General features: G+C 40.6%; 1 protein-coding gene across 2 annotated transcripts; it reads left to right on the forward strand.

Annotated features, from left to right (window-relative positions):
- Positions 1-9,887: 9,887 nt before the first annotated feature.
- Positions 9,888-20,319, forward strand: Cabp5 (calcium binding protein 5). 2 transcript variants are annotated; one of them, XM_076926982.1, is made up of 6 exons: positions 9,888-10,158; positions 12,467-12,497; positions 12,980-13,123; positions 15,072-15,181; positions 16,765-16,912; positions 19,219-20,319. In XM_076926982.1, exons 1-6 carry the CDS (start codon positions 10,096-10,098, stop codon positions 19,242-19,244), a joined length of 522 nt encoding a protein of 173 aa, XP_076783097.1. In that variant the 5' UTR covers positions 9,888-10,095; the 3' UTR covers positions 19,245-20,319. The 2 variants fall into 2 exon arrangements, with proteins under 2 accessions (XP_076783097.1, XP_076783096.1); XM_076926981.1 differs by lacking the exon at positions 9,888-10,158 and adding an exon at positions 10,228-10,573.
- The last annotated feature ends 2,692 nt before the right edge of the window (positions 20,320-23,011 follow it).

Consider the following 23,011-nt stretch of genomic DNA (forward strand, 5'->3'; position numbering starts at 1 on the left):
AGACTGCCTCAGTTGTCCATGTACTCCAGTCCTTGTTTACCATCCCTAACTTCCTTCTTGACAGTTAATCATCTTTCCCTGCTTTGTCATCAGGGAAATAGAATCAATGGCATCCTGGCTCATCCACTCTTTAACCTTCATGGCCCAAAATTCTGATCACTAGCCTATCACTTTTCTTTGTTTCCAGGGCACTGTCTTCATTCTATACAAAGAATGGAGATATGGAAGGGATGGGAAAAGAGCTGAAACATCTGTATGAGGAGAATGAGTGGGACTTTGATGAGAGCCTGAAAAAAGTCATTTAGACATCAAGGAGGGACAATTACTCCCTGACTGACTTTTGGGCCTATTTGTTTGGAGGTAAACCAGAGAAGTAAGTCATTCCCAGTAGAGCATGTGGGATTCCAAACAGCTTGACCAATCTCATCTTTCAGATCATCCAAATCTGGGCACTTAGAACTTTTACCTCCAGTCTAAAAATATCTCAGGGCTGATTGATTGTAAGAAGAAGAATCAGGCTCTGACTCCTTTGTGCAGTAAAATAGGTAGAAATTATTGGAAACATCTAGGAACATGTAAAGCCAAGAGGTTCTAAGGAACCTGTTTTTCCATCTGTCTCATTGGTCCTTTCTTTTCTTGAATTTACTTTCCTCTCTTTTTATATTCAGATTTTGCTTTTTACCTGAGAAAGAATGGAGTTTTCTGCATCTCCACTTTCTTAGTAGGAAATATTTTCCCCAGCCCCAGAGTACCACTGTGGACACCTGCAGACCCTCCAGCTATCTGGCTACAGGATCCAACCTCAGATTGTCTGAGCACATCACCTGATCTGCTCAATTCACATCAGATGGCTATTATTATCCAAATGTCTGTGACTACCAGATTGAATGCATCATGGCTGCATTCCTAATAAGAGAGTCAGGATGGCAGTGGGAAGTCATTCTGAAATGAGTTCTTTCTCCAGAGGATTACTTTGATTTTTACAGTTTGATTAGATTGGGTTGAGCATTGTCCAATTCTTAGAAATGAGAGGGAATGACAGCCTGAACTCTGAGATTGGCATAAAATAAGAAAAGAAACTGGAACTTTCTCATGATGCTGTTAGAATTTCTTGCACTCTGGGTTGTAGTGGAACAGATGTTATTCAGAAATGTCAAAGTGGACCAGATACCTACTGTATATTTATTTTCTCTTCTTATCCCTTCCCACATTCCTCTCTCTCTTTCTTTCTAATTTCTTTATATCCTGTCTGTTACGTCTACTCTCTTCTCTCTTAAAATTTTTATTTTATTTGTGTTTTATTGCTTTTAAAAATTTATTCACTTAACATCCCACTCAATGTGCCTGCTTGTTCACTGCCTCTCACAACCCTTCCTCCATCTCCCTTTCTTTCTCCTCTGAGAGAGAGTAGGGGTCCCTTTCTAGTTGGTGGTTCAGTCTCTAAAAGCCACAAAGATCTAGGTTAGTTTACTCTGTTTGTCTTCCTATGGAGTTCTTATCCCATTTGGTACCCACAATCCTTCTCCTACCTTTTCCATAAGAGTCCGCAAGCTCCATTCACTGTTTGACTATTGGTATCTGCATCTGTCTGAGTCGGCTGTTGGGTTGTGCCTCTTAGAGTACAGCCATGCTAGACTCCTAATAGTGTCAGGGATTGGTGCTTGCTCATGGGAAGGCTCTCAAGTCAGGCTGGTTATTGTTTGACCATTCCCTCAAGTCTCTGCACCATTCCCACTCACTATATTCCTTGTAGACAGGATGCATTTTGGGCCAAAAGTTTTGTGTCACTTATTCTCTATACTGAAAAGAGAGAACAGAGGGCTGTAATGATAGTTCAGTGAAGAAAGACACTGCAAACAAGCCTGAAGATCTAAGTTTGATTCATGGAACCTGCATGGTAGATGAAGTACTGACTCCTGTAGATTGTCCTCTGACTTCCAGGACTAGGTGCACAGTGTACAACCATTCTACCCAATTTGGAGAGACAAAACCTATTCTTCTAAACAATGTGCTTCTACCCCAATCAGTCTGGGTGGTACATTTTTCTCCAAAGCTTAAGGGTTTGAATTTGTACAGCCTAAAGAAGCAAGTGGAAGAAGGAATGCTGCCCTATCCTATCTTTGCAGCCATTGATGGCAACCTTCAGTCTGATTGGAAGGAGAGAAAAACTCAGAGTAAGCAAAAAAATTGGAGGGGTGGGGAGGTAGCAAGGGAATGAAAAGCACTGAAAAGGAACGTATGTGTGAATGTTTCCCCTAGACTGCCTTCTCCTGCTATATCCTGAGGATACTCAGAGGGGAAACAGGATTTGTTGTCAAGTACTTGTTGTACTTTCAGTTCAACAAAGACAACTGTGGAGGTAGGTGTGTGAGTAAAACAGCGTAAGGAGTCATGGGACTGGGCTGGCAGTGCTGTATCTTAGGGATACCTGGTCCACCTTTCAATATCTAAAGCTCAAGAGAGTGAGTAGGAAGCCTCATACTGTCTACCCTATGGCTCCAAAAGGGCTTCATATTTTAGTTTCTGTTTAGGGTATGTCTGTCTGTTGCCTCTTTTTTTTTTTTTTAAAAGTTTAATTGGTGATAAACACTTTTTAAAAAGGTTACTTAAAACATTTTTAAAATTGTTAATAATGGACAGTTGAGGTGGTCTATTATATTAGTACACTAGATCGTGTAACAAAAACTGTCTTAGAATCTCTGGTTCTAAGAAAAAAACATCATGACCATTAGATTAGGACAAGTGAATCATAGGCAGAGTCATAGTAACCTGTCCCCTGAACTTTTACCCAGCAGATATCCTGTTCTGTTGCCTCTTTTTATGGGGACATTTGTGTCTTAGTTGGTTGTCTTGCTTTTTCTACCTGGGCATCCACATTTGTTATACAGTCCTGGATGAACAGTTGTAGATGTGGCTCAGCATGTACCATGGCAATCCTGTTAGTCTCAGCCCTGCTATTTTCCAGACTGGACTCTCTGTTACTCTCTACACTCTGCCTTTGGAGTGGGTTTCCTTAAAAGGGACATGGTATAAAGCATGTCCTTTTTCTTTCTACAGATAGGATCTTGGTATTACCACCCAAGGTAGCTTTAAACTCGGAATCCTATTTCCTCAACTTTCTACGTGTTGACATTGCACCTTTGAGCCACATGAGGCTTTATCTCTTTCTTCCTACTGCTCTTTTTTCTTTTAAAGTTATTTTTAAAAATTATTTTTAAAAATTATTTTTAGTTAGCCCAAAAAGGACAGAGGCATTTTATCTCCTTATGCTGGAATTACAGATGGTTATGAATCATCTGATACCAGTGCTGAGAACCAAAGTTCAGTCCTCTGAAAGAACAGTATGAGTTTTCCTGAGCTCTTTCCCAACAATCTTATTGTTAAGACAGAGTCTCACTATGCAGCTTAGCCTCAGCTCAAACTCACAATTCTCCTACCTTGGTCTACAAGTGTTACAATGATAGATGTGCACTGCCTCACCCATTTAGTATATCTAATCTTTTTCTTTTATTTTTTAGAAGATGTTTTGTTTTTATTTTACAGTTATGGCTATATTGTCTTCATGTATGTATGTATTCCATGTGCAAGCCTGTTGTCCAGTGAAGCAGAAGAGGGCATCAGATCCTCTGGAACTGAAGTTGTAGATGGTTATGAGCCACCATGTGAGTTCTACAAACTAAGTCCATGTCCTCTGGAAGAGTAACTATTACTGCTAAATGTTGAGCTTTATCTTCAGCCATGTTTCTTCCTTCTTTTAAGAAATATTTTTTTTATTCACCTACATCAGCCATAGCTCCAGACAATATAGGTTAATATGGAAAAGGAGACATTCCTCTCCTCTGTGCAGATATGGAGGATAAATAGAAAGACACAGGATTCATTTCATAATGCAATGTATAACCTCTTTATTGATAAAGCCAAGTGTAGGCCAGATGGATGGGGCTACAGAAATAGTTTATCAACCTCTGACATAAATGAACAGAAAATGTAGGTCTCCCTGCTCTTGTAGATTCTTGGCCAGTAGAAACCACTCAAGGGCAGTGGGAGCAGAGATGTGGAACTTAGGGTTCAGAAGCCCTGTGATAAATGTATTGTGAATGACCACACTAGGATCTGCTTGTCAGTAGGCCAGTCCACGTTACTTAGGGTGATCGAAGGCTTATAACTTTTTGGAGGACTAAGGACAGGGATATCCAGGATGGCTTAGGGTACCTGGAATGCCCCATTAGCATGGGGAAGCATTTCAGGAATCTCAGGTGCTGGCTGAAGAAGTTTTTTCAGGAGAAAGGGCTGTTGACTGGCTTAATCCTGTGCAGGTAACCCCAGATGCTGTGAGTTCACGAATATAGCAGCAGTCCTGTCCAAAACGAGCTTATCTTTTGAGGACCTGCTCCTTCTCTCAGACTCTTGTGGTTTTCTTTAACCTGGAAGGAGTTGCCACTGTTTTGATGGTGGGACCCTCCTCCCCACAGTGGGCAGCATGTCACATGGCAGAGCTGAACACAGTTTCTCACAGCTGCCTCTGCTCACAGGCAGTGAACTTGGTTTTCTTGTTACCAAGCACTTAAATGGTGAATTGGGTGAATCAGGGTTGCAGAGCACAGGAAAGAGTGCTAGCCATGGAGTCTGTGGTGTCACATAAAGAATTCCATATACAAGGGAACCACATGCAAAGAACTGGAGTAGAATGACTTCACCTGTTAAATAAGCAGGAAGAAAACTGCTATTGGTGGCTCAGTGTGAAGATGCAGAAAACATGGAATGAAATATGATGTGGATTCTGACAGGTCTAATATTTAATGTAATAGTTAACTCCTTGCTTGACTCTGAGCAGTTGACCTGGATCTGAACAGTTGCCCCTAGACTTGACATCATTAGATAAACAAATAGTTACACAATAAGTATAGATAATAGGAATGCCCCTTAAGCCATGGAGGTGTTATTAGATCTAGGGTTTTTTGTAGTGCTGAGAGCCTCCTGGCCTGGAGAGGGTAGTGACAGGGACACAGAGTAGGACTCTGGTGATGGCTTTAAAGTCTGAGGGTCTCAGGGCTTTCTGACTCTCTTACCTGTACTTAAATGCTGATGATAACTTCTAAAAAGTCCTAAAAACTTTTTCTGAGGGTAAAAAACTGCAAGCTTAGGTAGTTAACACCTGTAGCCTAACAGCAGAAGATTAGGCAATGTGGCCTTTGTTCTATCTCAGCAGGAACTGCAGGGCTCTAACTTAATGCCTGTTAGTCTGAGGTCACAGGAAGAAAAAGACTTAAAGAATTTATTATAGAGTTTAGTACTAAGTGTAAAAAGTTTCCTATGAAAACTATCTAAGAGGAAGCGTGGAAAGGTCCTAAGTGAGGAAAAGGAAAAAAATTCTAATAAAGGAAAAGTTCTAAGGGCAATAATTCTAGGCAGGGGAAAAGGAAAAGAAGGGATAAAGGCTAACTAACTACGACTACACAGCTACTACAACTAATGCTACTCCTACTGAAGACCCCCAAATTAGGGAGACCCTTACTCAAACCTCGGGATATCGTGGCCACCCAAGAACTCTCGCAAGACACCGTACCTGGATGCAAACGGCAGAGGTTTATTAGGGAAATAAGCCGGCGGTCAAACCTCAAGCTCTCTCGCAAGAGAAAGCAAGATTTGGCACTGAGTGATGGGTACCGGGTCTTTTAAAGAGCAAAACCACAAACCAGGGGAGTGGGGAGGGGGCGAGAGGTTGCCAAGGATACATAACATGAGAATAGTGATACATTCCAAAGAAACCGACCCTAAAAGGTTAATGGCCATGGAAATTACCCAGTACAATCATTTTCTCAAAAATGTGGTTTCACCAAGTCACTGCCCTACCTTGTCATTTATCAACTATTTATTCTCACTAGCTCCAGCTGTAAAGCCACAGTCCTGTCATTGTGTTTTTACCACCTGAATGACTTTCACTCCTTACAGCCAGTTCCTGGAACTGGCCTGGCTTGTCTCAGAGAAAATTTTCCATGTCCCTAAAAGAACTTGAAAGGCATCTATATATGTATATATTCTATAAAAATGATTTTTATAATTTTTCATTCTTCACTACTACTCCTTCTTTGTCTTTTTCTTTAGTACTTATGCATCTTTCAGAGTACATGGTCACATGTTACAAAGTTCATTAGAAGTTCACACCAATAATCAAATCATAAATTGAAATAGAAGTTTACAACAGAGAATGTTTACATGCATATCCATTAGGAGTAATTATCTGGCTAAACATTCATCACCTGTCTAGCTCCACAGGTTCACTGGAGCTATAAAACTATAATTAAGAATTAGTGAAGTTTTGTATAGATACACCCAGGCAATATTTTATCTTCTGTCCTAGCACCTATAATAAGTCGTTAGTTCTCTTTTAGTGACCTTTGGTTAATTGTTTTACAACCTCTTGGAATGTGCTCTGAGCAGGAGAAAGTCTGGTTACTATCTAAGGGCAATTAACTGATGACACTTGGGAGATTGGCAGAGTTCTTATTGCAGTTTTGACTGTCAGAAAGGGACCTAATAGCAGTCCCACTATAAAAGAGCTTAATAATCATTGATATAATTTTAGGAATTCTTATAGGATCATCATCAAGACTTAAGAAGTCGTCTATTTGTCTACAAGACACTACATCTTCATGGATCTGCAGAGATCTGCTCCAAAGGGGTGTGATATTGCTTAGTGATTGTTACATATGTTAAATAATAATAATAGGAAAAGCATATTAATAGCAGGAATCTTTCCTAAAATAAGTCCCTCACAGCCTTGCTGAATGAGGGCTCACTTGTTGCAGATTACATAATAATTCAAGGCAAACATTTTAGAATGATCACCTGCTAATTATTAGCTTATCCCATTATGGCTTCTGACATTGTAGAAAAAGTAACTGTCTTGTTTTGAACCCATGCAGTGGTCTGTAGATGGCTCCAGGTCTTATAGTCATCTCCCATAGGCAAGGCTACCTGCATAAATCAATTGTTACCTATAACTCTTCTTTTCCAGGCACTACTTGAAGAGTTGGAATGTGCTCTCTCCAAAGTCCACCATTATCTGTCTCTTTGTGAAGAACTGTAGCTTCCCGGGCACTGTGGGCATACTGCTTTACCAAGGCTCAATTATCAACTTGGCTTTGATGTTCTCTGTTACCTTCAACTATGCCACTCAAAAAAATTGAATTTGCCTTAGCTATTATAACTGAGCCAATCTCCAGAGACCTGGAGAGAGTCTTTGACATCATTCAGGCCAGTGAGTCACCAGAGCTAAAAGGCAAAGGGGGATTTTCAAATGCCCCAGGGGACCCTAATGTTGAAACACAACTCCTTGATTATCAAAGCCATCCATGTGGCTAAAATGAATGTAGTGATTGAAATCAAAACATCTTAAAATTTTCTCTCATCCTATAACTGCTCATTTTATACCCCAAGTCTCACTCAGTTTTGTTCTGTAAAAGGAGAGCCCTTAGCATAAATCATGGCCCATCTCTTTAGAGCAATAACAAAAAACCCCTCTAATTTCCAGGGCCCATGTACTTGCCTGTTATATGTTACTGTTACAATGTGCCTGAAGCTAGGAACCAAATAGAGAAAATATGCTTATATAGCTCAAAAATTTGGATGTTTGAAAGCATGGTATTATTAGCTAGGTATTAGTGAGAGCCTCCTTGGTCACATCATCTGGTAGAAAGATAATGGAGGGGACTTACCAGAGAGAGAAAGAAGGGAGGTCCAAGAGACATAGAGATAAAGAACAGTAGGTGTGGTGGTTTGAATATGCTTAGCCGAATGAGTGGCACTAATAGAAGGTATGGCCCCATTGGAGGAGATTTGGCCTTATTTGTGGAAGCATGTTACTGTGGGAGTGAGCTTTGAGACCTTCCCTCCTAGCTGTCTGAGGACAGTCTGCTCCTGGCTTCCTTTGGATGAAGATGTAGAACTCTCAGCTCCTTCAGCATCATGGCTGCCTGGACAGTGCCAAGCTTCTTGACATGATGATAATGGACTGAACCTCTGAATCTGTAAGCCAACCTCAATTAAATATTGTCTTTTATAAGAGTTGCCTTCATCTTGGTGTCTCTTCAGAGCAATAGAAACCTCAACTATGAGAGTGAGACAGGAAACCTGACTTTGGTAAGTGGTCAGGGTCATTATTTTTTAAAGTAAAACTTTTTGAGAGAACTAAGAAGGGTTCCCATGAAAAATGCCTTAATTCCTTACTAGGATACCACCCATAACGGCTTCCCATTGAGGACCAAGTTCCCAACTCATGAATACTTGGGGCACATTGAAATCATGCCAAAACCATAATATTTTCTGAGCAATGCTGTATTCTCACCTCATTTTTTCTGGGAGCTCTGTTTTCTATATCATATAACCCATATCCATCATATATTAATATTATCACCACTTCTTGACTGTGATGCTGATAAGACTTCTCATCTTCCTTACATACCCAACTTTGCTCTTCCCCCATAAGGATCCAGAAGGAACAGAATGGGGGGAGATGAGCAGAGCATGAATGACTGCCATGGCCTCCATCCTATTCATATTTATATATTAGGGTCAAGTGTTATGTAGCAATTTTCTTCCAGAGGGGAATAGGTCTATAACCCTCAGGAAGCTATCGAACCTGTGAGATTCACGAAGCTCATGAAACTTACAAAACCAAGGCAGCTCAAGCAATTACATGATTCACAAGGTTCTTCCCCAAAGTTATATAAGTATTAAATAATTTCTAGAGGTGAGGACACTCTTCAGGGGAACTGTCTGCAAGTTGTGTAGGAATTTTCCAATATACAGCATTCATGAGTCGTTACCTATGATAGGCTTTTTAGTGATGGGTCATAATTGATCACTCATATTCCTGCTGGCAACCCAAATGAACTCATTGGTTCACCAAGTCAGATTTGGGTTGGCTGCAAGTGCCTTATGTAGAATAAACATGTATTTTTGCCTCCTTAGGAGGTTACATAGCATCTGATATCAAATGGCTTCTTTTTATCTTTTTATTCATTCTTTGGCAAATTCATGCATGTATATAATGTATACTGAGCATAGCCTCACTTTTCTTACTCCTGCTGGACACCTCAATGCTCAATGCTTCCCTTTCTCCTTTCTACCTTCATATTCTCTCTCTCTCTCTCTCTCTCTCTCTCTCTCTCTCTCTCTCTCTCTCTCTCTCTCTCTCTCTCTCTCTCCCCTCTCTCTCTATCCACTGCTAACTAATCTTGTTCAATTGATCTTGTGCAAGTCACCATAGGTGCAATGAATGACTGAGTACAATGGCTGTGTCATGTTCAGAAGACAGTATTTCACAACATGTTTCCCACACTTCAGTGCTTCCATTCTTTCACACATCCCCACGCCTTAATGTTTTCTGAGTCTTGAGGAAGGGGTTGATGTCAGTGTCCCATTTAGGACTGAGCACTCAACAAATACTTATACTCAGCACTTTGGCTGATTATTGTCTCTGTATTGACAGCTGTTTACTGTAGAGAAGCTTTTCTAGTCAACGTCAAAAGCAGCACTAATTTATAAGTATAAACATAAGTATTTAGAATGCAGTTTAGTTTAGCAAAATACCTATTTAGCAAAAGAACAGTGTGTAAGTATCGCCAAGTGCTTGTGGCCTTCTGGTATCAAGGGTTTTTGCATTCTGCTCCTTTGGGCACATGACTGATGACCACATCTATTTTTTTCATTTTTCACTCACCAAAAGTCAGGCTTAGATGAGTGTTCAAAATGCTTGTTGGTACAGCAAATGATTCATCCTAATCCCTATTTCAAATGTACTATCCAATTCCATTCTGGGGATAAAAGAGTTTCAGAGGCCCACATTGGCTCCCCCTCCCATCTTACTCCAACCATAAATGGGAGGTAGGAAGCGCTCTGATCTCTCCACTGTCTGAGTAGAGATTTTCCATGAGCTGTCACAGATCTGTCACAGGGACTGAGGGAGAGGCCAAGAGAGACAGGAGGAGTTGAAAAAGATTGAGACAATCAGGAAGCTGTGTTGCCTACTGCAAGGGAGCAAGAAGGAGGGGCCATCTTGACATCAGAGCTTGGTGAACTCTACCTGCTCCAATGCAGTTTCCCATGGGTCCTGCCTGCATCTTCTTGAGAAAAGGCATTGCTGAGAAGCAACGGGTGAGGTGGGGATGGTGCAGAGTATGGTAGGAAGAGCAAGGGGATCTGGGGTGTGGGGGAAAGAAGGGGTGAGAAAATGCTGAGCAACAAAGAGAAGCAGGTAGAAAGAGCATGAACTGAAGCTCAGGTAGCACTGTGTGGGCATAAGTGTCAGTGATCAGGGGTCAGAAGCAGAGGGGGATAGTGGAGTGAGACAAATATAAAAAGAGATGGTATGGAGCCATTGCTGATAGCATCATTGTTTCATATGGGAAATCATGCTCTAATGATGGTGATGAAAGTAATGGTGATGCTGCTTTGGCTGGTAATGATGGCAATGCTGGTGCTGTTGGTGGTGATGAGGATGGTGATGACAATGATGATAGTGATGGTGGTGGTCCTGCTGCTTCTGATGGTGATGATAATGATGATGCTGGTAATGATGCTGCTGATGCTATTAACATCAGCTACTGCTTATTAAGTCTTGTTGAGTGTCCAGTCCTGTGCAAAAGTGTTTACATGCTTGATGGCATTCAGTCTTCAGAACAGCACATGAAGTTGGATAAAATTTTATTCCTATTTTACAGGGCAGTAAAATTGTAATCTGAGGCCATTAAGTCATGAAGTATTTTGTTTTAAGTCTGTACAGACAATAAGTGTGTCTGTCTGTCTGTCTATCATCTATCTATCTGTTAATTTACTCATTTGTTTACTTATTCAATCGTGTTTGAGTCTCAGGACTATGTTCTTCATTGTGAGGCTTTAAAAATCACCAGAGAGGGGAAGAAAAGAAGGGAGAGATGAGAAGAGTAACAGGAGAAGACAGAAGGGAAGAGAAGAGGGAGGGACAAAGATCAGGGTGAGGCAAGGCAGGGAAGGGAAGACAAAAGAAAGGAAGGAAAATAAGAGAAGGAGAGATGGGGAAGAGAGATGAGGGAAGATAAGAGGTTGCATGGGAAGAAAAGAACAAAGAAAATCCAAAGTGAGGTCTCTAAGAATAAGGTTGATAAGAAGTAAATTACCAGGCACTATGCCTGCTAACCAAGTTTACCCTTGGGTGTACCCATGTTTAAGGAATAATGACCAGCAATTCCTAGATGTAAGACTGAATATTCTACAAAAACCCCTCTGAGTACTGGTTTCACACAAGGGTAAGCTCATCCCAGGAATGAGGACCAAGGTGCTAGAGTCAGTGGGATGTAGCAGGAAGAATTTGGCATAGGAGTCAGGAGTCCTACATCCTAGTCTCATTCTTTTGTCTGATCTTTGGGTGACTTCAAAGGAGTATACATGTCATAAAGGCAGAAGTGGGTATTATTTTGGGGAAGAAATGGGACTGGAGAGAGTAGAACATGTGCTAGAGGTGGTGGTGCTAAAGTCATCAAAAAACAATGATGTAGGTGTGTGACAACATCTTGGTATAAAACTGTTTTTTGGCGATAACACAAATTCATTTTTAAAGGTTGAAGTGTCTGAGTATGTGCATTAGCTGGTAGAGTTTATCTAGCATATATGAGCCCCTATATTCAATCCTCAGTACCATACAAAGTGGATGCAACTGGCAGATGGAGGCAGGAGGATCAGAAGTCCTTTTTAGCTCTTAGCCTGGCTACGGGAGACTATCTCAATAAATAAGTGAATAATATAATAAATAAATAAGGGCCAATGAAATATATCACAAGGCAAAGGGAACTGTTGCTAAGTCTGATGACCTGAGTTCTATCTCCAGGTTTGTGGAAGGAGAGATCCAATTGCCTCAAATTGTCCTCTGATCACAAGTACTTGGCAAGTACTTGCATTTCAAAAACAATAAAACAAACAAACAAATAAAATGAAAGTAGAACTAATTGATTTATCTCTCCAATAAATAGAAAGGGGATATTCTATTTATGATCTGTGTGACCTTTGGTAGGCTCATTAAGTCTTTCTGTTCTTTAGCTTCTCATGGGTAAGATAAGAATATGTGAGTCTACCTCAGTGATGTGGTTCTGAGGTGTAAATATAATGAAAGAACTCACATAGACATCCCTCTGAATACAGTAGATGAGACATATTGTACTTTCTTTATCTGGGTAAGAAGTTCTGATCCCAGGATGTTTAGGAAAGAAAGCTGGAGATTAAGATGCAAGGATGGGAGACAAGAAATGAGTGGGGATGGGAGAGAAGACCTTGGAGAAGACCTGGGGATGGAGTTGTATTGAAGGGAGGAAGATGGAAGTTAAAGAACGACTGTGAAGGACCAGAAAGCTTGATGGAACAATGGGCTTGTTTGGGGTGGTGGGGATTGTATTTCTGACTCTTTCAATCTCCTCATCTGTGTTCTTTTCAGGAGAGACCACTGGGACAGGATGAGATTGATGGTAATTCCTTTACCAGATGTCCTTCCATGTAGCTACCCATTACTGCCCTCCCTTCCTTCTGTTTAAATTACCACATGTGAAGATTCCTTTTCTCCTGTGTCCCTGATCAAATATAATCTGCACAGCTCATTTTAGGTTCTGCTCCTTGAGTGTTGATAGGTGTCTGTCTCATTTTCATAAGTCACAGATACTCAGAAATGATGCAAGTTTCAGAGTGGCTTAAAAAGTTGCCTTTTCTGGTGTTGTTTTTGAGATCCCTTGCAAGTTCACTCAAGAGTGTGAGGACTTCAGTGCTCATAGGGTCATCTTCTTGCTAGCACATTTTAAAAATATCCCTGCTTTTTAAAAAATGAATCATCTACTTCATTAAATGTATTCTTTGTAGAATCTCTAGCAATGTCTCATCGATAGTTTCAGGGGATACCAGTCTTCCACAATGACTGTTTCAAGTTTCTCTAACACTTTTCTCTCTTAACTTTTAGAGCTCCGGGAAGCATTTCTTGAATTTGACAAGGACCAAGATGGGTTCATCTCTTACAAAGATTTGGGCAATCTCATGAGAACAATGGGTTACATGCCTACAGAGATGGAATTGACTGAGTTGGGCCAGCAAATTCGAATGAACTGTGAGGACAAGGGGCAGAAGGCATGCCTGGAATTGGGGACAGGGTGGGAGTAAGAAAGATGGTTATGTTGAGAATAGCACTTTAAATAAGAAGGTGGTTAAGGGGAAGAGCCACATGCCGGAAAGCAGCTCAGACTATGCTGAGAGAGGTTGCATGTGAAGTAGTTAGAACAAGATAGCTCTACATACTAGTTGCATCATTTATTATTAAAAAGGTTAAAGATTAAAAACTCGTGTGTATGAATGTTTTTCCTGCATGTATGTCTGTTCACCAAGCATGTGCCTATCACCTTGCAGAAGCCAGAAGAGAATGTCAGGTCCCTGGGAACTGGTGTTATACACAGACATGAGTTCTGAGAACTAAATCCAGGTTCTCTGCAGGAATAGGTAGTGAAATTAATAGCAGAGCTCTCCAGCTTTCCACATTAAAATTTTAAATTGTATTTGTGTGTTGAGGGAGGATGGGGGTACATATGAATGTCACAGTATTTGGGTGCTGATCGGAGAACAATTTGAAGGAGTTGGCTTTTTTTTTCACCATGTGGGTTCTGGGGCTCAAACTCAATGTCCTCGAGTTGGGCAAGTCCGTTTTACCAGCTAAGTCATCTACCTGGCCTGTGAGTCTCACTTTTATTATTTACTTATTGTGGTCATTTTCAACAGTAGAATACTTCTGAAATAGTCCTGGTTTTTAGTTTTCCATCTATCAAATAAAGATATGATCATGGCTTACTTATTTATTGTGTTGTAGAAAGGAAGGGGTGCCACTGTGTGAAAGGTCATATTCCCCATGAACCCTTATTGAATATAACTATTCATCTGTAGTGGGTTTCTCTGTAGTGGGGCTTGATGGATGTTGAACATGAACCTGGACTTGGAGCCAGTGTCACTCAGTAGCACTGCTCAGGGATGCATCATTAAATGGAGATCAAAGTCAATTCTGTGATTGAAGCCAGAATTAGGTTGGCTCCTGGGCATGGGTCTGAGTTAACAAGATTTAATTTTATATCATAATAGTAGTTAAGTCTCTGTCTGCTGGTTCCATTATCTGCACATTCAAGCAAGTACAACAGAAAATATATATAAAAGGAACTGTATGTACATTAAACATATAAGGACTTTCTGCCTTTGTTTCCTAAATAATACAGCACAGTTGTTATTCATAGAGCATCTCAGTATAGTATATAATGGAAAATCCAGAGGTCACTAGAACATACGGGACACTGCAAGTGCAAGATACACACATTATGCCACTTATGAACTTGAGCACTGACTTGCTTTGATATGCCATGGACTTCATGACACAAGTCTTCAGTGGACACAAAGGGATGACTGTCATCATACCTGAAAGAGACTGGTCCACATTTAAATCTATATTTCTTCTATTGGTCTATAGATGGGGTGTGTATAAGCTTTAAACAAATAAGGTATTTGTTGAGTGGGTCTGGACTCACTGTTTAAGAGTGTCTACTGCTTTTGCAAAGGACCTGAGTTTGGATCCCAGCATCCATGTTGGGCAGCTCAGCCATCTGTAACTCCAGCTCCAGGAGAATCTGATGCCCTCTTCTGACCTCTGAGGTAACCGCATTTATGTACACACACACACACACACACACACACACACACACACCACACACACACACACAGAGAGAGAGAGAGAGAGAGAGAGAGAGAGAGAGAGAGAGAGAGAGAGAGATTAAAATGAATAAAAACTAAAGAGATTTTTATGAAGGTCACCTAGTTATATGTATATCCCTTGTCTAATAAGTTCATATTAGAGCAACCTGAGAACTTGAATTGGCTGGCTAGAGGTAGAAACCCAAAGAGAATCCTTAGAATGCAGGAGGCTGGGAGCATACTTATTTATGGCATGAATGAGAAAGTAGAGGGATGGAATGGAAAAATCAAAGCCTGTGGAATCCTTGCTAACCATGTTTCTCCTTCCTCAGTTGGTGGCCGTGTAGATTTTGAAGACTTTGTGGAACTGATGACACCCAAATTGCTTGCAGAGACAGCAGGGATGATCGGTGTTCAGGAGATGCGAGATGCCTTTAAAGAGGTGAGTTAATAACTCCATAATATTGAGAGATGGGCAAGGGAGACATCATGTTTTATTAGTCTACACCATAGACAGTGCACCCCAAAATCAACTAGTTGTGTGTGATTCATATGAGTTGACTCTCACAATATTAGGAGTAAACACAATTCTTATCATACATATGAAGAAACTGAGGCTCTAAGATCACAGATGATATCCAATACCCTCTCTTTCCCCAAGTTGGGGCCTCTTGGTTTCTTCAATAGGAAGGAAGAATCTAAGAGTTTGATATTTTTAGATGGGCAGAGCTCTTCTTTGGAAGTACATTCTAGGACAGGGAGCACATTCTAGGGCAGAGGTTATATAATAAGAAAATATTTGAGAAGGGAGCCAAGACCAAGTGATGGACATAATAAGAAATAGACAAGGTCTCCAGGATGTGAGGGAATTGATCAATGGTAGAGCCTCTGCCTAGAATCTTCCAGTGTGGATCTGGGGCATGGTTCAGTGATAGATCACTTGCCTCAAATCCTTCAGTGAGGGGCTGGGGACATGGCTCAGTTGTAGAGCACCTGCCTAGAATCCCCTAGTGAGGGTCTATGGGTGTGGCTCAGTGCTAGAGTCCCTGCATAGAATTCCCCAGTGAGAGGTTGGGACATGGATAAATGGCAGAGCCTCTGCCTAGAATCCCCTAATGAGGGGCTGGGGTGTGTGATTTCCACTAGAACATTGCCTTGGTCCCTCTTTAGCTTTCATTTCATATGTATTCTGTTGCCCTCTTTCCCCTCTTTCCTTCTTCCTTAAAATAGCTTCTTCCCCTCTTGTTGTCTGCTTTCTAGTTTCACTTCCTATATATGCCTATACATCTATATTTAAATTTAAAATTAGGTGCCATATATGAGAGAGAATGTGTGGCTTTTGTCTTTCTGAATCTGGTTTGTTTAACATAATGATTTTCAGTATCATCCATCTTTTTACAAATGTCATGATTAAATTTTCATTTGTGGCTGAATAAAATCAGAAAGAAATTAAACATTTATGATGATATAATACTTATAGTGACATAGGATAATATTAAAAGGCTGATGACCCAAGTTCAGTCCTCAGGACTCACATAGTGGGTTCTGCAAGTTGTTATCCCACCTTCATAGTGCATCAAGGAATGTGTGTACCCACATGTGTACATGCACATAAACAAACAAATAAATGTAATAATTTGTTTAAAGACATGGAAAACAAACAGAAGCTCCTGGCCATGACATATGTCTCACACTAGTTGTGATGATGATTCCTTGAATCTATGCATCTTTCCAAACTCATCTAGTTGAATGCTATATATATATATATATATATATATATATATATATATGTGTGTGTGTGTGTGTGTGTGTGTATAATTTGTATATAAATGATACCCAATAAATATATTTAAAATAATGTAGGTCAAATTTAAAAGAATAATGTCGATGAGCCAACATTCCAGTAGGTGATATGTCCTAAGTACTTAGCTTAGTTCTTGGCTTTCAGTGAGTAACTAGAACCCTGACCTTCCTCAAGGCCATCCTCTCCAGTGAAGCTGATCTAGCCTCATTGTTTCTGTTTAGTTTGATACCAATGGAGATGGGGAGATTACACTGGCAGAGCTGCAGCAGGCCATGCAGAGGCTGCTGGGGGAGAAGCTCACACCCCGGGAGATTGCTGAGGTGGTACAGGAGGCTGATGTCAATGGAGATGGCACAGTTGACTTTGAAGGTAATACTTTGGGCAGAAATCTAGGAATTTACACCTGTCACTTCTCTATGTGGTTCTCCAAGTCATCCACTTTTTAATCTTCTCCAAGTTTTCATTTGAAGGTATGTTCTAGTTTCCTGTGTGTTCATGTAATAAAACAGCTCACTCACTGGCCTTTGCTCAGCTAGCTTTCTAATGTAGCCCAGAACCACTTGTCCAGGGAATGGTGTTACCCACAGTAAACTGGGGCCTCCTATACCAATTAGTAGCCAAACAGTGTCCCACAGATATGCCCGCAGGCCAATCTGATTCTGGTAATTCTTCAGTTGAGGTTTCCTCTTTCCAGACAACTCTAGGTTTTGTCAATTTGGTAATAAGTATGAACTAGTACTCTGTGGGATAATATCTGAGGTAGGCATACATTGGCTACATCAAGTTTAAATTGTGATATTCTCTGATTTAAAGTACTAAGCATCTAGCTATTGCCTTCAGGAGAGGTCAAAATCTATAGTCTGTTTTTCAAGTCTATGACTTTTCAGCCTACCCAGTCTTATCTTTTGCAACTATGATGTGAATTGGTATGCTTCAACTTCTCTTCCTTTGTAACTTATGTCCTGCCCTCTTGTTCCACTTATAAGACTTATGCGTCCTTCAAGGACACAAGATAATTCCTCTTTGTGAAGAATCTCCCCTCTCCCTTACTTGAATGCATTAATCCTGACTGTGACCTTTACAGGAGTTTTTGTTCTTTTCCAGGGAATATATCTTGTGTTTGTTTCCATGCTGCAGGACAGTTGAGGATCTCTCTTCCACCCCTCCCTCTCCCTCTCTCTGGTGTTTGTGTGTGAAGTCAATGGACAGTGTGTATGTGTGTGTATGAGAGAGAGAAAGAGAGAGAGAGAGAGAGAGAGAGAGAGAGAGAAAGAGAGAGCAAGAGAAAGAGAGAGCAAGGGGTGCACATGCACAGCATTCAGAAGAGGGTATTAGGTATCCTGATCAATTGCTTTCCTCTGTATTTCACTGAGACAAAAGCTCTCTCTGAACCTGAAGCTAGGCTGGTAGTTTGCAAGCCCCAGCCATTATCCTCTTTCCACCGCCTACAACATTATGGTTACAGGTTCACAATTAGAGTTTTAGGTCATTACCAGGGATGCAAAGTGAGCTCCTCCTGCTTTTGCAGCAAACACTGATCCACCACCCCCCCCCAGTCATTTTGAGGGGGAGTTGGAAACTATATTTGCTCTACAAGTCCCCAAGTGGAAACTTAGTAAATGTGTTGGGTACCTGCTAGATCTTATCAGTCTCAGATGTACCATGTGCATCACTAAAAGTAGGGAAAAATGGATGTGAGTCTATCAGATAGAATTTTAGGCTAACTATTAGCAAGAGAAGGATAGGATAGCCTCAAGACACAGTGGGGCCAGTGAGGTCATCTGTAATTAAGTCTAAACAAAGTAATGGGCAATCTGTTCCTGCAGGGTTTTCTATTTACTGTCCACTTGATCTTGACCAACCCAGTTTCCCTTACTAAGCTCATTTATTTTTGTGGAATGTCACTCTTCCAGGAGAACTGAAAAATAGAACAAAGGCTAGAAATATAGCTCTGTATATAAGGGCATTTGCTGCCCAAGTATGGGGACCTGTGTTTGGATACCTAATACCCAGGATCCTATGCCTGTAACTGATGGTAGATAGGACTAGAAAGCAGAGGTTCACTGCAGTTCTCTGGCCAACAGCCTAACAAAAAATTGGTGAGGAGAGTCTGGAGAGATGTGTCAGTAGTTCAGAGTGTTGGCTGCTCTTCTAGAGGTCACATAACCCACAGAGGCTTACAGTTCCAATTCCAGTGTGAAAATAAAATTTGGGGCGTGCAGGTCTGGACTTTGGTGAGGGTCCACTGGGCACTGCATGCATATGGTACACAGGCATACATGCAGGCAAAATACAAATACACATTAAAACAACAGCTACAACTAGTAAAGCCCCAGGTTCAATGAGAGACCCATTCTCAAGGGAATAAAATAAGGAGAATTAGAGAAGGACACTGGGTATTCTCTTCTGCTCTTCACATGAATGCACAGGTGCACATGCATCTGTACATACATTCATATAACAAACACACATACACACACAAAATAAAATAAAGTACTAATAATTTATGTTGATAAGCTCTTAGTATGTTTTATGAACACTGTCATAGAGAGTTCAAGGTATTTCTTAAAGATTAATGTCATTGCCTGCAACATAGGAGAAGCTCTCCTAAGTAACTTCAGTTGCCTCATGGATGAGCCTCACAGGTGTTTTTTTTTTTCCCTTTCTTTCTTCAGAGTTTGTGAAGATGATGTCTCGTTGAAGAGGTAATAGGAGCTCCAGACACATGCTGCCTTGTTAACATGGCTGAACATTTGTAGAGCACTGGATGCCTGGAATACCTTAAAGGATGGAGGGTGGGAGTGGACTTGTCACTGTATGGACTGGGATGCAACTGCAAACAGTTGTTTTGCTTCTTGGGAGCAGAGGCATACATAGAAGCAGATTTAGAAGGAAGAATTTATGTATATGGATCTGAATTATACTAGGATCTAGTGCCATTCAAACATTCCAGAGGCTATGGGATCATTTCCTAATCTGTTTTCCACCAGATTCTCCTTCCATGACTCCCTTGGTTAAAAGATGGTGTGGGAACTTTTTCACAGTCTAAAAAAAAAAAAAAAAAAAAAGACTTTCAGAAAGTTATACACATAGCTTACATTTCCCCTAGCTACTCTAACTTCATTTCCTTCTCTTAGTAAGAGAATGTTCTACTAGTCAAAGGGTTATAATGACAATCCTAATAAGTATCATTTTAGAAATGTATCAGGAAGAAGCATTCAAGGTTGCATTTTTTCCAATTTCCCAGAAGTCTGTTGCCCTCCCCCTGTAAACACCCATGTCCCTGCCCTAGTGTGAGATAACCCCAGGGGAACTGAGCTAAACTGCAAAGCTGGATTTTCAAGGTTTATTGTAAGCTGATCCCTGTTGAGTATTTAATCCCATGCAAATTGAGAGAGAGAGAGAGAGAGAGAGAGAGAGAGAGAGAGAGAGAGAGAGAGAGAGAGAGAATGAATATTCCCCAAATCCCTAACCCAAGCCAAGTGACTGCATTATTTCTGGAAGCTCTCTGTTGTGTGTTGATCTGTCCCAGGCATCTCCAGGCTTGTCTCTACCTTAGGTTGTTTGTGAACTTCATCCCTCATGTACCACCATGAATCTGGACCCTTCAGTTGCTTTATCATTCAAGATAAAGAATTTGTGTCATGTCTTCCTCCAAGCTTTTGTTGCACTGAAGTCCATTATCTAGAAATATAAAATATGTCATCTGATTCTTGATCCAATAGGCTCAATTTACACAACTGAAATAAAGTAAAAGTAGAAGAACATATTTCCCATCCTTTTGTCTGTGGTTGCTGTTTCTGTTGTGTCACTATCCAGGGACAGCTTGATTTTCTTTCAGTATTTCTCTCTCTCTCTCTCTCTCTCTCTCTCTCTCTCTCTCTCTCTCTCTCTCTCTGTATTTATGTAGCAATTATCTCTGATTTGAAACATTTTAACCCAGAGGAAAGCTTGTTAGGACTCATGAATTCACAAAGGAGGCCCCATAGTACTCAGAAAGTAACCTACTCCTTTTCAGAGGTGTCCGGGAGGGGAAGGGTGGTAGTGGGAGGGACTGTGTAAGTAGAGAGTTTGTTATGAGAGACTGGGGCTGCAACTGAGATGTAAAATGAACAAATAAATTAATTAATAAATTAATGGAAAAACAAGCTGCAGGAAATATTGGTCTGGAAAGATGCCTCTGCTGCTCTTCAGAGGACTAGACCTTGATTCTCAGCATCCATATGGTGGTTTATAATCATCTATAACTTCAGTTCCAGGGTATCTTGCTCTCTTTTTGGCTTCTGTGGGAGCTGCATGCATATAGTTCACATATATATGTGCAGATAAAATATCCATAAACATTAAAAGAAGAACATTGTGTATGTAGTCTTGGATTTCTTGGGAATAACAATCTGGAGGAACGTAAAGTGAGAGAGTGGTATGCTTATATCCACCAGGGCATGAACAGCCTTCAAAGAGAGTGATTCTCTATTTGTAACCAGTCAATGGCTCTTCTAATGGTGGTGGTACCTCAAGTGCCCTCCTCCCATTCCTACCTATGCTGGAGTTTTGACTGGATTGATCTTATGCAAGTAACCATAGCTACTATGAATTGTTGCAGTTAACAGCCTTGTTGTGCTTAGAAATCAGCATTTCACAGCTCTACTACCCATCCACCAGCTCTTACATTTTCAACCTCTCTCTTCTATTATATTCCCTGAACTTTGAATGATGAGAGGTTGATAGAGATAGCTCATCCACCGCTGAGCACTCATAGTTGTTTATACCCAGAACTTTGGCAATTTATGAGCCTATGCATTAATCTCTATGCACCCAAGCAAAAAGAAGCTTCTCTGACCAAAGGAAAAAAAAGAACAAATCTATTTATAATTACAAATATTTAGGATGCGGTTTAACAGCATGACAATATTGTGAAACAATAGTAGGTTTCCTTCTAGAGCCTGTGAGCTTTTGACCAGGCCTACCAGGAATGAATTCCCTCCAATGGTGTAGGTTTCTTAATCTATCAGTTGGTTATTGTCATAACTGTCATGCCACTATTGAGCCTCTGAGCAGATCAGTATTTTAGCATTAGGGTTATTAGTAACAATAAAAAGAGGACATGAAGTTGAGAAGGAAATGGGGTGGAGTCACTAATGAATGTTAGAGGGAGGTAGTCATAGACAGAGATGATCAATAGACACTGAAATGATGCTTGAAGTTATCAAAGAATAAAGTGTATTATTTAAAAAATATATAAATAAAAATACTACACATATACACACTCACACACACAAAGAACCCCATATCCACCATGTCTTTTGTTCAAGCAGAGAGTTGATGGTTATGCTACAGTTTTCTTCTGACCTTGACACACAAAAGTCTACTTGATGAAACACTATTGTTAAGTACTGAGACTGAAACATGGGATGAATGGGATGGAGGCTTTCCTTTCTCAGATGGGCTTAATTCAGGAAGTAGAATGTCAAACATTCATGGTCATATACTTAAAAATAAAACTTAAAAATAAAATCCACAGTCAGCAGAGGGTTAGTTTTAAGATTAATTTATTTTATGTATATTAGTACACTGTAGCTGTCTTCAGACACACAGAAGAGGGCATCAGATCCCATTACAGATGGTTGTAAGCCACCATATGGTGGCTGGGAATTGAACTCAGGACCTCTGGAAGAACAGTCAGTGCTCTTAACCACTGAGCCATCTCTCCAGCCTGAGGGTTAGTTTTATAAAGTATTAGTCTTAAAAGAAGGCTCATGGGGGTGGGGGGGACACGGAGGTTTAGAGTTACTGCAGAAAAAAAAAAGGAAGCTAAGATCCTAGGGTCAATTCAAGGGCACCTCAGTGGGTTGCCTTTGATCTAGTGTTCAGGGGCTTTTTATAGGCCTGGTCAATAGAAACTTGGTAAAAAGTGAAGTATTTTTTCTTAAGATTAGGGTTTGAGTATATTGTGGCCAAGCCAACTGCAGAATCCCACAGTTTATGTATGTTCCCTGTAGGACCATGAAAGTGTGAAAATAAAATTTGAAAGCAGCATTGAAACAATAACCAAAAATTCATGGTCAGCAAAGGCCACCAACAATTTGTTAAATTTAGTCATAATAAAATATTAAGTCCCTGCAGGGGCAGGGTGACCAAAAATAAAGACATGCAAGGGCGTGCCCAGATAAGTCCAAACAAGCCCAAGTGAGTAATGGGCTATCTGGTGTTTACTTCTCTCTTCCTCCCTTTCTGGGAGGTCCGAGGTTCTGCAAGTTCTGCCAGTTCTGCAAGTTGCTGATGTTTAAAATATCCAATCATATGTAACCACACCAAATTTTCCCACTCTCCCCAACCCCTACCCATAAATATCCCAAGTTTCCTGGGTTCTGGGTCAGAACCTCTATCTCCTGCGTGAGATATGTTCTGGCTGGAGGGCCCTCGTCGTTGAACCTCCTCTGCAATTGCATCAAGATGGTTTCTCGTGTG

This window comes from Arvicanthis niloticus, chromosome 29 (genome assembly GCF_011762505.2).
Source record: "Arvicanthis niloticus isolate mArvNil1 chromosome 29, mArvNil1.pat.X, whole genome shotgun sequence".
NCBI lineage: Eukaryota > Metazoa > Chordata > Mammalia > Rodentia > Muridae > Arvicanthis > Arvicanthis niloticus.